The sequence below is a fragment of the Phyllostomus hastatus genome, unplaced genomic scaffold, assembly GCF_019186645.2.
Source record: "Phyllostomus hastatus isolate PE091 unplaced genomic scaffold, TTU_PhHast_1.1 phas_contig_62, whole genome shotgun sequence".
NCBI classification, from domain to species: Eukaryota; Metazoa; Chordata; class Mammalia; order Chiroptera; family Phyllostomidae; genus Phyllostomus; species Phyllostomus hastatus.
The window spans coordinates 16959597-16975141 of record NW_025333921.1 but is presented as its reverse complement, the minus strand read 5'-3'; the positions used below and the strand labels follow the sequence as shown (position 1 = coordinate 16975141).

General features: G+C 38.7%; 1 protein-coding gene and 1 pseudogene across 6 annotated transcripts in view; one reads left to right on the top strand and one right to left on the bottom strand.

Moving 5' to 3' along the window:
• Window positions 1-14985, bottom strand: part of BBS4 (Bardet-Biedl syndrome 4) — a 48093-nt gene extending 33108 nt beyond the window's left edge. For 2 of the 6 annotated variants that reach the window (XM_045848700.1, XM_045848701.1), the window contains exon 1: window positions 14944-14982. In XM_045848700.1, coding sequence (XP_045704656.1) covers window positions 14944-14967 — 24 coding nt within the window. In that variant the 5' untranslated portion in view covers window positions 14968-14982. Of the gene's footprint in view, window positions 1-236; window positions 374-14943 lie in introns of those variants that run through there. The other 4 variants (XM_045848698.1, XM_045848696.1, XM_045848699.1 and 1 more) reach the window with 4 other exon arrangements.
• On the top strand, window positions 70-1979 carry LOC123825115 (annotated as a pseudogene).
• Window positions 14986-15545: the final 560 nt, after the last annotated feature.

Genomic DNA, 15545 nt, shown 5'->3' with positions numbered 1-15545 from the left:
AACTATTAATAATATAAAATGCATATTTTATATATACTTACATGTGTTTATAATGTATAATTATGATACATGATAAATGTGTATAAATAAATGTACTAAGTTCTTAAGACACTACATATTACTAGTATTAAATTTAATGCTATACTTCTCAGCAACTAAAGCAAAAGAAGTGTTAACTTTAATAAAAGGGAGCTTATGAGTTAGAGCAGCAGCCTTTGGAGCAGACAAGGATATACCTTCTCAGAAGCTTCAGAGCAGGGAAAGCAGAGACAATGAAGTTCTCATTCTTTGCACAAAACTGGATGGCTTCTACAGGAGCCAGGCATCTGATATAGACAAGATTTTTATATTCTTCAGGGATGGTGCCCCCGCCTCCACCAACAAAAAGCTCAGGAAGCTGCTTCCAAGATAAAAAAATCAGAAGTCAGCCCGGGCTGGCCGTAACCTCAGTGGATTGGGCGCAGGCTGCGAACCAAAGTGTCGCAGGTTTGATTCCCAGTTAGGGCACATGCCTGGGTTGCAGGCCACGGCCCCCAGCACATTGATGTTTCTCTCTCTCTCTTTCTCACTCCCTTCCCTCTCTAAAAAAATAAATAAATAAAATCTTTAAAAAGAAAAAAATCAGACGCCTTAAGAACTTATGCCAGTGACTGGAACCAGCATTAATGATGCAGTTGTACCTCAGGTTCCCAGCCTGAAATTCTAGAACTGGGTTAGTTAATTCAGGCCCTACTGGATACTGCCACTGATTTTGATCTTCTAGAAGACGAAGAGACACCCTGGATGTTGTAGCTCAGTGGATTGAGTGTTGGCCTGAGAACCAAAAGGCTCCCAGTTGGATTCCCAGTCAGGTCACATGCCTGGATTGTGGGCCAGGTCCCTAGTTAGGGGTGTGGCAACCGATTGATGATTGATGTATCTCTCACACATCGGTATTTCTCTCCCTCATTCTCCCTCCCTTCCCCTCTCTCTAAAAATAAATAAAAATAGAAGAGGAGAGCTTAAAATTTCAGAAATATCTCCATGAAGACAAGAATCTTGTTCACGTTGCCCATGACCTTTACCAGAAACTCTCTCCTCGTACTAGTAATGTTCAAGCCATATTTTTCAAGGACTGTTTATTGTTACTTTTTAAAGATTTTATTGATTTACTTTTAGGGACAGGGGAAGGGAGGGAGACAGAGAGGAAGAAAAACATCATTGTGTGAGAGAAACATCGACCAGTTCCCTCTCGCACACCCCAACCAGCGACCTGGCCTGCAATCCAGGCATGTACCCTGACTGGGCATCGAACTGGTGACCTTTCAGTTTGCAGGTGGGCACTCAGTCCACTCAGACACACCAGCCTTCAAGGACTGCTTATATAAAGTATTTGATGATTTGGAGTCAAAGATGGAAGACTCTGGAAAACAGCTATTTAGTCAGTTCTCCACCTGATGGAAAATGGAGCTCTGGTCTTGACCACAAATTTCAACAATCAAATCCCTTGATCTTACTGGTGAAAAAAAGGTCCTAGAGTGGGCTCAAGAGAAATATAAGCTGACCATGTTACACACCAATGGAGTCTACACAAACCCTAGTGGCACGTCCTCCATCCAGCTGGGTATCAGAGTGTGCTCAGGACCACTCAAGTTACAAGAGATTCAGAAACTCTATAAAAACAAGTCATTTCTTTTCCTGGGTTGTGACTGGACTGTGGATGATATCACTTTCCAAGTCCTTTTTCTGGAGGCCATCAAGCATAAATCTGACTTAGAACATTTCATACCGGTTCAGAGAAGAGATGTAGATGAGTTCAAGAAGCTTTGGGAAAGGATTAAAGTCATCTGCTATTGAAATTAACATGCTGACCTTCCAGAACATTTCAAGCCACTGACTGTGAGATCTCCATGGGTGGCAGATCAGCAGGGATAGTGAGAGAAGGTCAGCTAAATGCCTCATCTGTAGCACACGGTGGAATGAGAGACTGCAGTACATGAGAGTGCTTTGGAAGTCACCCCCATTAGACCAAGCTGTAAGGCCCTACTGTGAACAGTGTTTAATAGTCAACTTATAAGAACCCAACACAATTCCTGGGAAGAACCAAAACCCACAAGTTAAATGTTAGGCGTAGAGTGGGGGGAAGGGAATGTTTCAACTTAATCCTTCATGCCATCTGGTTCTTGGTCTTATGTGGCCTGTTCCAGGTTGAGAATACCCAAATAACAACAGGACCCAGATGCAGCTCCCCACCCCACCCCTAGGCTGGTTGATGCCTGTGTCCACGCAGCAGAGCAGCGTGATATCCACGGACTGAGGCCACTGTTCTGTGTGAAGGACTTGGGAGGTAGATGGCATGGAATCACCATGGCCCTTATTGCAGTTTTGTACTCTGTACTTGGTTTTTCACTTAAGCTTAATGGCTTTTTAAAAACAAGACTTCAAGCTCTAGTTTTCTAGATCTTTTACAGTATACAGTAAAAGTTAAAAAAAATAAAAGGGAGCTTATGAGGTTATCTACACAGAAATTGTCTAGCACTTAATACCAGAAGGGAGTTTTTTTAAGGGATACACCATATTAAATAACATAATAAATAACATCTTATATTATAACTCTGTTGAAAATCTTCAAATGTATCTTTCCACCTCCTATGTTTGATATGATATGAGCAAAAAATAATGGCTAAAAATTTCCAGAAGTAATAAGAGACACTAATCTTTAGATTCTGGATATTCAACCAATTCTGACCAGGTTAAATGAAAATAAAACTGCCCTTACATACATTACAGGGACCTGCACCACAGACAATAAGTGTCTGTTTTAATTTGTAGCCTTAGAAAAATCTTTGCATTGGACCTCCTGCTCTGTACACTGAGTTTCCTGATTACGCTAAAATAATTTGATTTCTCAGTGTTACAGTGTTTCTGCAGCCAATATGAACTACCTAGCTAAGTTACTTGAGAGACTGTATGGCCCATAAATTTCAAAATACTTATTTTTGGCCCTTTCAAAAACACTTCGCCAACCTCTGTTCTTTTAAACACTTAGACCAATCAAACTAACTTTCAAGAACAATGGCAAATTAAAATGACTGTCAGATAAGTAAAATCTGACAGTTTTTAAGCTCACGAAATAAATTTTTAAAAGCTATACATTAGGAAAAAGGAAAATAACCCCAGAATGAAGGAGTGAACAAGCAAAGGAATTGGTAAATATGGAACTATTCTAAGTATTTACTGACTGTATAAAACAGAGATTAGAAAGTATAATTTGTGGTGTTATATTGAAAAATATAAAAACTACAAAAATGAACAACAATGGCATGAATTGGCAGAAGGCAATGGGCAATAAAGCATTCAAGGATCCCTGTATTATTCAAATTTAAGTTTGAGCTTTAAGCATGTAATATTTTAAAAACTGGAGTACTCACTAAAGACCAAAGAACAGAATATATAACTTCTAAGGAATGAAATGAGAAAAGCAGAAGATAATAAGAAACTCAGCCCAAAAGTGTTGGGGGGCGGTGAACAGAAAAAAAAAAATGAAATTCCCCAATGAAAAGACAGATTATGAGGATGAATTTTTTAATTATAGATTTATAATATTTGTATAAAGACAAACCTAAAACATAAGGAAAAAGAAACACAAAGTTAAAAAATGGCAAAACGTATACCACAGAAATAGAAATAAAATGAAAACCAAAGTAGCAATATTAATATTAGACAAAATAGACTTCCAGAGAAAAAAACTCCATCAGAGAAATGAAAATGAAGTAAAGTTTTGAAGACTGAAATGGAAAAGGCAAATTTTAAAACCTTTAAAAAATATATAAGGCAGGGAAGGATTACTTCCACAAGATATAAAAGCACAAACTAATTAGAAAAGATCTAACAGAAAGAAAAATTAAGAAAACAACCCCAGTTATATTGCATCAAAAATAAATAAATAAATAAAACACCTAGCCATGGCTGGAGTGGCTCAGTGGATTAAGCGCTGGCCTGTGAACCAAAAGGTTGCTAGTTCGATTCCCAATCAGGGCTGGCCTGCCGGCCAGGTCCCCAGTTGGAAGCATGTGATAGGCAACAGATCAATGTTTTTCACTCACACTGATGATCTTTCTCTCCCTCTCTTCTTCCCTTCCCCTCTCTCTAAAAATAAATAAATAAAATCTTTAAAATATATCCCTCCCCACCTGGCTCAGTCGGTTAGAGCATCATCCCATGCACACCAAAAGGTTGTGGGTTCAATTCTGGGTCAGGGCACATATCTGGTTGTGGTGTGACCACCACATGGGAGGCAGCTGATCAATGTTTCTCTCTCTCTCCCCCACATCCTTCCCCTCTCTGTAAAATCAGTAAACATATCCTCAGGTGAGGATATCCGTCTCCTCTTCCATTTTGAAAAAAATATTAAAAACAAAAAGAGAACATACTCTAGAATAAATTTAACCAAGAAGGTAAAAGGCCTTGACAAACTATAAGACACTGAAAAAAGAAACTGAAGAAGACACAAATAAATGGAAGCACATACTGTGTTCATGGATAGGAAGAATTAACATCCTTAAAATGTCCATACTACCCATAGCAATCTATAAATTCAACATAATCCTATAAAAATACCAATGGTGCTTTGCACCAAACTAGAACAAATCATCCTAAAATTTATATAAAACCACAAAAGACCTTGAACAGCTAATGAAATCTTGAGAAAAAAGAGCAAACTTGAAGGTGTCATGTGACTGGATATCAAACTATACTGCAAGGCTAGAGTAATCAAAGCAGCATGGTATTGCTATGAAAACTAATACACAGATCAATGAAACAGAATAGAGAACCCAAATATAAACTCTCGCTGTCACAGAGGCAAGAATGTACAATGGGACAGTCTCTTCAATAAATGGTGTTGGGAAAAATGAAACTAGACCATTTTCTTATACCATATACAAAAATAAAACTCAAAATGGATTAAAGATATAAATGTAAGATGTGAAGCCATGAAATTCCTAGAACAAAACACAGGCAGTAAACCCTTTGAAATTATTCTAAGCAATATTTTTTTTTGGATATGCATCCTTGTGCAAGGGAAATGACTGAAAAAAAAAAAAACCCAATGAAACAACATTAAAATAAAAAGTTTCTGTATGGCAAAGGAAGCCATTAACAAAACAAAAAGACAAGGTACTGAATGGGAGAATGGTACACAATATAAGGGGTTAATATCCAAAATACATAAAGAACTCTTAAAACTTAACACACACACACAAAAAGAAGTCCAAATAAAAAATGGGCAGAGGACCTGCATAGACACTTCTCCAAAGAGGACATACAGATGGCCAAAAGACATGAAAAGATGCTCAATGTCACTAATCATCAGAGAAATACAAATTAAAAACACAGTGAGATACCACCGCACTCCTGTCAGAATGGCTATCATTAATAAATCAATAAACAAGTTTTGGGGAGGATATGGAGATAAGAGAAAACTCATGCACTGTTGGTACAGCCACTGTGGAAAACAGTATGAAGGTTGCTCAAAGAATTAAAAATAGAACTACCATATGATCCTGCAATTCCACTTCCGGTTATTTATCCAAAGAAATCTAAAATACTAATTGAAAAAATACATGCTCCCCTATGTTTACTGCAGCATCATTTATGGTAACCCAGATATGGAAGCAACCTATATGTCTAAAGATAGACAAATGGATAAAGATGATGTGGTACATATCTACAATGAAATATTACTCAGCCATGAAAAAGGGAAAGGTTACTATTTGGAACAACATAGATGGGCCTAGAGAGTATTATGCTAAGTAAAATACATGAGACAGAGAAAGACATATGATTTCACTTATATGCAGAATTCAAACAACAAAAACAAATAAAACAGAAACAAACTCACAGGTACAAAGAACAAATTGATAGTCACCAGATGGGGGGTGGTTGGGGGGCTGGATGGCAAAGATGACACGGTGAAGGAGTTCAAATTGCCAGTTATTAAAAACAGTCAGAGACATAAAGTGCAGCATAGAAAACATAGTCAATAACATTGTGATAATTATGTATGGTGTCAGATGGGTACTAGGCTGATCAGAATGACCACTTGATAGGGTATATAAATGTCTATCCACTATATTGTAGACCAGAAGTTAATACGTTATTGTATGTCAACTGTGATTGAAAAATAAATTTAAAAAAGAAAAAGATCTAAATATTTAACCACTTAAAATTAGTAACTTCTGTTCCAAAAGGAAGACAAAAAATTAAAAGATATTTGCACTATAGGACTTCTGGCCAAGATGGAGGCATAGGTAGACACACTGTGACTCCTCACACAACCAAAATAAGGACAATAAAAATTTAGAAACAAAAAACAACTAGTACCGACAGAAAATTGAACTGAATGGAAGTCCAAAAACCAAGGAGTTAAAGTAGATATATTCACCCAGACCAGTAGGAGGGGAAGAGGGGGGTTGCAGCAAAGTGGTGGCTGGCAAACCCCAGGTCCACAAGGTGGCGACGGACCCAGCAAAGCATCAGATTGTGGCGGGGCACGGTGTACAAGGTGGCTGGTGGACCTGGCTGACCCACATTCGCATGCAGATAAACCAGGTGAAAGTGGGGAGCAAAACAGACCTCACAACCTGGGGTCCCAGCAAGAGGAAATGAAGCCTCAAATCACTGAAAACACCTGTGGCAGTTGAGGTGCCAGGAGAAACTCTCAGCTTCACAGGAGTTCCTTGGCGAGACCCACAGAGTCCTAGAACATATACAAACCCGCCCACACAGGAATCAGCACCAGAAGGGCCCAATTTGCTGGTGGGAAGTAGGGAAAGTGGCTGAAATTCTGCACAGAGTGGAGCAAGTGCCAGTGTTCCCTCTTGGACCCCTCCCCACATACAGCATCACAACCCAGCGACATGGGTTGCCTTGCCCTGGTGAACAACCAAGGCTCTGCCCCTCACTACATTACACGCACATCAAGACAAAAAAAAAAAAAAATGGCCCAAACAAAAGAACAGATCAAAGTTCCAGAAAAAATTCAGCTAAGCAACAAAGAGACAGTCAACCTATCAGATGCACAGTTCAAAACACTGGTAATCAGGATGCACACAGAACTGGTTGAATTTGGTCACAAATTAGATGAAAAAAATGAAGGCTACGCTAAGTGAAATAAAGGAAAATGTACAGGGAACCAATAGTGATGGGAAGGAAACTGGGACTCAAATCAATGGAGCAGACCAGAAGGAAGAAAGAAACATCCAATCAGAAAAGAATGAAGAAACAAGAATTCAAAAAATTAGGAGAGGCTTAGGAACCTCCAGGACATCTTTAGACGTTCCGAATTATATGAGCATCTATAAACATCTGAATTATATGGATACCAGAAGGGGAAGAGGAAGAGCAACAAGTGGAAAAGTTATTTGAACAAATAATGAAGAACTTCCCCAATCTGGCAAAGGAAATAGCTTCCAGGAAGTCCAGGAAGCTCAGAGAGTCCCAAAGAACTTGGACCCAAGGAGGAACCAAGGCACATCATAATTACATTAGCCAAGATGAAAGATCAGGAGGGAATCTTAAAAGCAGCAAGAGATAAGGAGACAGTAACCTACAAAGGAGTTCCCATAAGACTGTCCACTGACTTCTCAAAAGAGACCTTACAGGCAAGAAGGGGGTGGAAAGAAGTATTCCAAGGCATGAAAGGCAAGGACCTACATCCCAGATTGCTCTGTCCAGCAAAGCTTTCATTTAGAATGGAAGGGCAGATAAAGTGCTTCCCAGATAAGGTCAAGTTAAAGGAGTTCATTATCACCAAGCCCTTATTATATGAAATGTTAAAGGGATTTATCTAAGAAAAAGATAAAAAACATGTATAGTAAAATGACAGCAAACTCACAATTATTAACAACCACACCTAAAACAAAAACAAAAGCAAACTAAGCAAACAACTAGAACAGGAACAGAACCACAGAAAGGGAGATCACATGGAGGGTTGGCAACAGGTGAGTGGGAGGGGGAAAGAGAGGGAAAAGGTACAGAGAATAAGTAAAATAGATGGTAGGTAGAAAATAGACAGGGTAAGAATAGTATGGGAAATGCAGAAGATAAAGAACTTGTAAGGATGGCACATGGACATGAACTAAAGGTGGGGAATGTGGGTGGGAGGGGGTGTGCAGGGTGGAGGGGAGTGAAGGGGGAAAATGGTACAACTATAACAGCATAATCAATAAAATATTTTTAAAAAGATATTTGTACTACAGAACACAACAACAAAAAAAAGAAAGCCAGAAAATATAAATAACTACAAATCAATAAGAAAGACAGCAAATAGAAAACTAAGCAAAACATGAACCAGGCACTGCACAGAAAAGAAAAAGTAACAACCTATTATAGGTAGAACAACCTGTTCTATCTCACCAATAATCAGGGAATGATAAACTAATATTACATAAAACATTTCATTTCATACCCATTATATTGACAAAAGTTTAAATTGGAACAATAACAAGGACGTAAGCAACAGGAACTGGTGGTAGCAGCATAAACTGTTATAACTACCTTAGAGTTTCCTATAAGTAATGAAGTTGAAGATGTACATATCCCATGGTCCAGCAATCCATTTGTATAAATACCCTAGAGAAACTCTTTTATGAGGTCTGTCCAGGAAAACTCCAGCCATGGTTAATATAATGAGAATGGTTTGCACAACACTGAGGTAACCTGGCAGCCAAGGAGAGTGGACTGGAATGTGCGTGCATTCATGAAAAATGACTTCACTGTACTAGTCAATGGAGGTGGTAGATGCCATGAAGTGAGAATGTGTACTGTGTGGCCATTGCATTCCAAATGACTGAGAGAGTCGAGCAATGAAAGTGCATCAAATTTTGCATTAAGTTTGAACATTCCTCAGGAGAAACTATTCAGATCATCCAGAAGGCTTTCAGGGACAACGCATTAAGTGCAGCACAAGGAAAAGTGTGGAACAAATGCTTAAAAGATGGTTGAGAATCTGTTGAAAGTGATCCACATTCTGGAAGGCCTCCAACAAGCAAAACACCTAAGAATGTTGAATGTGTAGGGGCTGCAGTCAACAAAGAGCAGTGCCTGACAATGAGAGAAATAGAAGCTGATCTAGGGATTCCAAAAACTACTGTGTCCAAGATTTTGATGCTGGATCCTGGCATGAAATGAGTCTTGGCAAAATTCATCCCGTGACTTCTGCTACCACAGCAGAAGGAACATCATGCTGCAGTTGCTAATGACTTGATTCAAACCACTACCAATGAACTAGATTTCCTCAAGGAAGTCATACTGGAGATGAATTGTGGGACTATAGCTATGATCTGGACATGAAGGCCCAGTCATCCCAAGGAAAGTTGCCTGGTTCTCCATGCCTGAAGAAAGCACAGCAAAGTTGCAGCAAAATCAAGACCATGTTAACTGTGCTTTTTGATTGGAAAGGTGTTGTCCATCACAAGTATCCCCGCTCCAGGACAAATTAATAAGAAGTACTACCTCTACGTTCTTTGTCGGTTGGGTGATGCAATACCACGAAAAGTTGTAGCTTTCGGCAACTGGATATTGGCAGCTTCATCACGATAATGCACCCACTCATGCATCATGTCTTGTGCAAAGTTTTTTAGCAAAACATCAAATCACCCAGGTGACTCAGCCCCCCTAGAGCCCAGATTTGGTGCCCTGCCAACTGCTGACTTTTTCCCAAAACTAAAATCACCTTTGAAAGGGAAGAGATTTCAGACCATCGATGAGATTCAGGAAAATACAACAAAGCAGCCGATGGCAATACCAACAAAGGACGTTGTAGTGTTTTGAACAGTGGAAGAGATGCTGGCAGAACTGTGAGGTACCAAGGTGTCTACTTCCAAGAGGACTGAGGCATCATTGTCCCATGTACAATATTTCTTGTACATTCTTCTGTACAAGAAGACATTCTTTCTCATGAATGTCTCCAGTTCTCATATTACATGGCAGAATATTTTCTGGGCAGACCTGTTAAAAGAATGTTCATAGCTAAGTCTGAGACACTCTTACTTCTCAATTTTGCCTTACCCTAGTCCTAGCCCTGTTCATAGCAGCATTCTTTTTAATAACTAAAAATCAGATGGGGGGGGGGGGCTGAATTAATAGGGAATAGAGAAGCAGTTCCCAGGAGTTGGAAGACATAGGGAGAGGTTAGTATAAGAGTACAAATTTTCAGCTATAGGATGAATAAAGTCTAAGGCTCAAATGTATAGCATGGTGATTATAGTTAACAATAATATACTGTATTGTATAACTGAAATTTGCTAAGAAAGTAGAACTTAACTGTTCTCACACAAAAAAATGGGGTGGGGTGATAGCTATGTTAATTATATTAATGGTGGGAATCCTTTCACAATGCATCAATATATGTATATCAGATCACCACATACACTTTAAATATCTTACAACTCTGTCAATTATACCTCAATAAAGTTTTAAAAAAATCAGAAATAACCCAAATCTCTATTTGGTAAGATGGATAAATTAACTGTATTTTCATATACTGGGATACTATACAGCATAAAAAATGAACTAAACTTTAGTTTTTAAAGACCAATATAGGCCCCTGGCAGGTAGCTCAACTAGTTAGAGCATTATCCTCATATGCCAAGGTTGGGGATTCCATCTCTGGGCAGGGTACATACAAGAAGCAACCAATGAATGCATCAATAAGTGGAACAACAAATCAATGTTTCCTTTTCTCTCTCTAAAAAATAAAATAAAAACAATATATTATTTAGGGGTATTAAATATGGTAAAACTACTTTTAAAAAGCAAAATAACATAAAATTGAGGGAACAGATTACTTCTAGTGGGGAAGGAAGAAAATGCAGCAGGGAAGAGAGTCTTAGGAGATTCCAGAGTTACTGTTAATGACATTTTCTTATTCCCTCTTTTAGAAGATGTATTTCATAACAAAAATTAATCCTCAAAACACAAGAGAACAACTTGTTCTTTTAACTAATTGTCTTGATTTAACAAACAGAAAACTTAATACTAAAACAAATAACCCATTTAAAATGGACAAAAGAAAATATGAAAAAATATAAAACTAAAAATAGGCAAAAAATTTATAGAGACACTTCACCAAGAGATATGGATGAATAGGCACATAAAAAAAGTACTCAGTACCATTTTCCATTACAGAAATACAAATTAAAACCAAAATAACCTTGAGTACACATCTAGTAAAATGGCTGAAAAAAAAAAAAGAATGACAATACCAAGTGTTAAATTAACAAAGATGTGGAAAAACTAAAATGCTCATGCACTGCTCAGGAAATGTAAAAAGGTACAGCCACTTTGGAAAACAGTTTGGCAGGTTTTATTTAAAATATATATTTACAACCCAGCAATCCCACTCCTAGAGAAATAAAAATATACCCATGCATAAACTTGTATGCCAATATTTAAAACATTATTCAAAATAGCCAAAACCAAGAAACAATCCAAATGCCCATCAATTTATGGATAAATGTATTTATACAATGGAATACTGCTTAGGAATAAAAACAAACTACTGTCACATATAACAGTATAAATGAACTTCATAAAACACGCTAAATTAAAATTAGACACATAAGACTACATATTATGATTCCATTATGTGAAACTGCAAAAAAAGGCAAAACTATAGACAGAAAGCAAATCGGCAGGGGGCTGGGGTCATAAGTACAGGTTGGCTTGCAAATTGACACAAGGTAACTGTTTGGAGTGATGGACATAAGTTGTGGTGATGGTTGTACAACTACATAAAGTTACTAAAATTAATAAAACTTTATGTTTAAAATGGGTAAATTTTCCCTAGCTGGTATGGCTCAGTGGCTGTTGCTGGTTCAATTCCCAGTCAGGGCACATGCCTGCGTTTCAGACCAAGTCCCCAGCTGGAGTGCTCAAAGCAACAGATTGATGTTTTTCTCCCTATTTTTATTCCTCCCTCTCCCTCTTTCTAAAAATAAATAAATAAAATCTTTAAAAAATTTAAAAAACAAATAAAATGGGTAAATTTTATGATATGTATAATTATACCCCAAAGAACTATACTGTTTTTGATCTGGGAATTTTTATTTTGAACTTTGGGGAACATACTAAGTAAAGAATTTTAATGGTTCAAAAGCATCTTCATGAATCAGCAACCTTTTTTCCTACATCAAGTAAAATGAAGTATATATTTTTTTGATGTGTCCCTCAAAAGACTTTCCAGAACATTCTAGGATTCTATTAACCTATTTGATCTCATTTATGGCTGGGATGTATGTAGAATAAAATCTTTTTTTTGGGGGGGAGGGAGTTCTTTCTTCATTTTTATGTAGTTCTGTGATCATTTGCGCATCTAACAAATATTTTTGTCATGCTTGATATGTGGTAGGTACTCTATTTGAACAAAATCAACTAGTGCAGTAGTGATTTTGGCTACATTCCAAAAAACTTTACTGGAAGAAAGTTGTTTATACAAATACATCAAATAATGGGAACTAGAGAATCACAAAAAATGTTGTAAGTCAGGGACACTAAAATTATCTGCTCAGATTTTTCAAAAAGATCTCTGAACAATTTATTATATTCTTAAATAAAATAAAATATAAATGTCAGCCCCCATTTTCCCTCCCTAAGGAACTAGTAGTAATCTAAATAATGTGGGTAGTAAATTAGAACTTCCATGTCCCACACTGGGCTAGTTTCACTCCATTTTGCTGGGATGTCACCTGTCCTCAAGGCCGTTACAGCATTTGTAGACTTTTATTTATGTGTTTGTTCAAAGTTCTCTGTGAGTTTCAAGTCTTTGTCTTCTCCACATCTATATACCCATATCTACAGATCTGTGTTTTTTTTCCTTTGTGTCACAAAATTAAGACTACACAATATACCCCACTTCACATCTAGCTTTTATTTAAATACATACTATAGAAATCCTTCCATGTCAACATATATAGTTCTAACATTATTATTTAAAAAAAAAAATTTATGCCCTGGCTGGTGTGGCTCAGTGGACTGAGTGCCAGCCTGCGAACCAAAGTGTCTCAGATTTGATTCCCAGTCAGGGCACATACCTAGGTTGCAGGCCAGGTCTCCAGGATGGGGCACGCGAGAGTTCACAGACCCACACTCAACCCACTGAGCCACACCAGCCAGGGCCTAACATTCTTTTAAATGGCTGCATAATCTTCTTACACATGGAAATATCAGAAGTCATCCATTACTTCATCAATGGGCGTTTATTGTTTCCAGCTTTTTGCAACTGTAAGCAATAATGCAAATAAATATCCTTGTACTATATGCATATGTTTTGCTTCTATTTTGACAGGATACCGGTCTAGGAGGACTGTTGGGTCATTTTATTAAAAGATTCAAACAATTTAAAAAAAAAAAACAGAAACTCAAATTTCCATGCAGTGGTAACTTGAAAAAAATATTACTGTAAATATAACACTGCTAGCAATAAATTTGACAATAATGATAGTAATTAAACTTCAGGCTCAAGTGCTAAATTCATATCAAAATAAAAAATCCATTGCATTTAAAACACTATTAGAGCCCTGGCTAGGGTAGCTAGTGGATTGAGCGCGGGCCTGTGGTCCATTCCCAATCAGAGCATATGCCTTGCTTATGGGCTAGGTGGCCAGTTGGGGGCGTGTGAGAGGCAACCAATCAATGTATCTCTCACACATCCGTATTTCTCTCCCACTTTCTCCCTCCTTTCCTCTCTCTAAAGAAATAAATAAATAAAGTCTTTTTAAAAAATCACTTTCTCTTAAAAAAAATAAAATACTATTAGAGATTGAAAAGCACAGGTCAATCCTGCCATCACAGAAAGCTAGTTCACATACAATAGCACATGAACACATTTCAATACCTGCAATGAGCACTAAAGTATAAACTATATTTGTAGCAAATGCCATGTTACCATGATATCTTACATTTAAGATTATGTAGACGAAGTATTTTTGGTATGTTTCCAATATTAAAAACCTAGTAACACTGATCCTACTTTTTTTTTTAATTCGTAGCTTTAAAAAATCTTTGCGTTGGGCATCCGGCTCTGTACTCCTAGTTCCCGGATTACACTAAAATAATTTGATTTCTCTAACATAAAAAGAACAGAAAACAAATGGCCCCTCTGAGAGATAACAATGGCCTTGCTCTTTAACAGCTAAAATTTGTCTATGCTTTCCAGGGCGCTTTTCAAATGGCAATAAATTCCGAGTGAATAACTAAAGTCATTTTAACATGCGCAAAACAAGCTCTGAAATCCAATACTAAAATAAGGTAAACAAAGTTTCACGCTTGGAACTTTCTAAAGTATACCCAATTATGAACGTACATCTCAAAAATTAGTACTACTGGATCACCCCGATTTCAACTAGACTACTTTGTTAAGACAACTCTGTGGAGTTTAATCCCTGAAGACTCCTTTCCTAAATGTAATCACACCGGAGAAAACAAGGCCCCGCCCCACGAGCAGAAGGCAGCGACGCTAAACGCTGGCAGGTTTTTGTCACATTCAATTCCTAATCCAGGGGATTAACAGAAACTGCCTGCCTTGCACAGGAGGTGTTTAGTGCCTTTCCAACCCCAGTAAAACAGAAAAGATGGGGCTAGGAAAAAGCCATTTTTGACGAAGAGCTGCCTTTTCCGTTTAGTGGGCTCCAAGGGGTGCCATGGGCCCAGCACTGCAAAGAATTCAGCGCTGCTCCCAGGCGGACCACTTCTCCGGAGCTAGCCCGTGCCTCCCCACCCGCTGCAAATCGCTCGCCGCAAGCCGCTCGCCCGGGGCACTAGTCTGCACTAGAACAAGGGCAGCAGGTTACACGGAGGCAACCTGACAACGTGCCTCGCGCTCCACTCCGCTCCGCCCCTACCAGTACGGCCTTGCCCGGTCCAGTCCCGCCTTGCGAGGAACTAAACGTGATCTACGCTCACCATCACAGTTCTCTCCTCAGCCATCTTGGCTCCGCCCACGGCTGCGCCGGGCGGAAGTAAGCAGTTTCCCAGACAACTATGCGGAAGTTGTAGGACTGGCGAAGTGGGAAGGGCCTAAGCAGAGAAGGGAGTAGTTGGGGGAGTGAGGGTTTCGTCCGCTCCGTTTGATGGTTTTCTGGAAGCTGGAGAGGGGTTGGGTGCTGCTCCACAGATAGTTTTGGCTGATGAGGGAATGTGCATCCAGTCATCCCTGGGCAACCCCTACCACTGCCCACACTTTTAAGGATGGTGCTGGAGAAACCCAGGGCCGCGAGGACTGGAGTGACCAGCCATACCTGGAACCCTCCTGCCACACGACTTTGCCTGGCTTTACAGTCACAGCATAGCAACATTTTGGCCAATGAGGAACCCTAAGATTTCAATGGAGCTAAAAAATTCCTATCACCTAGTGACGTCAGAGCTGTCCTAACATAATGCAAGGCATTGAATGTTTGTGGTGACAAACCTGCTGCACTGCCAGTCATAAAAGTATAGCACATACTGTCCTGGCTGGTGTGGCTCAGTGGCTTGACCTGCGGGCCAGAGAAACAAAGGGTTCGATT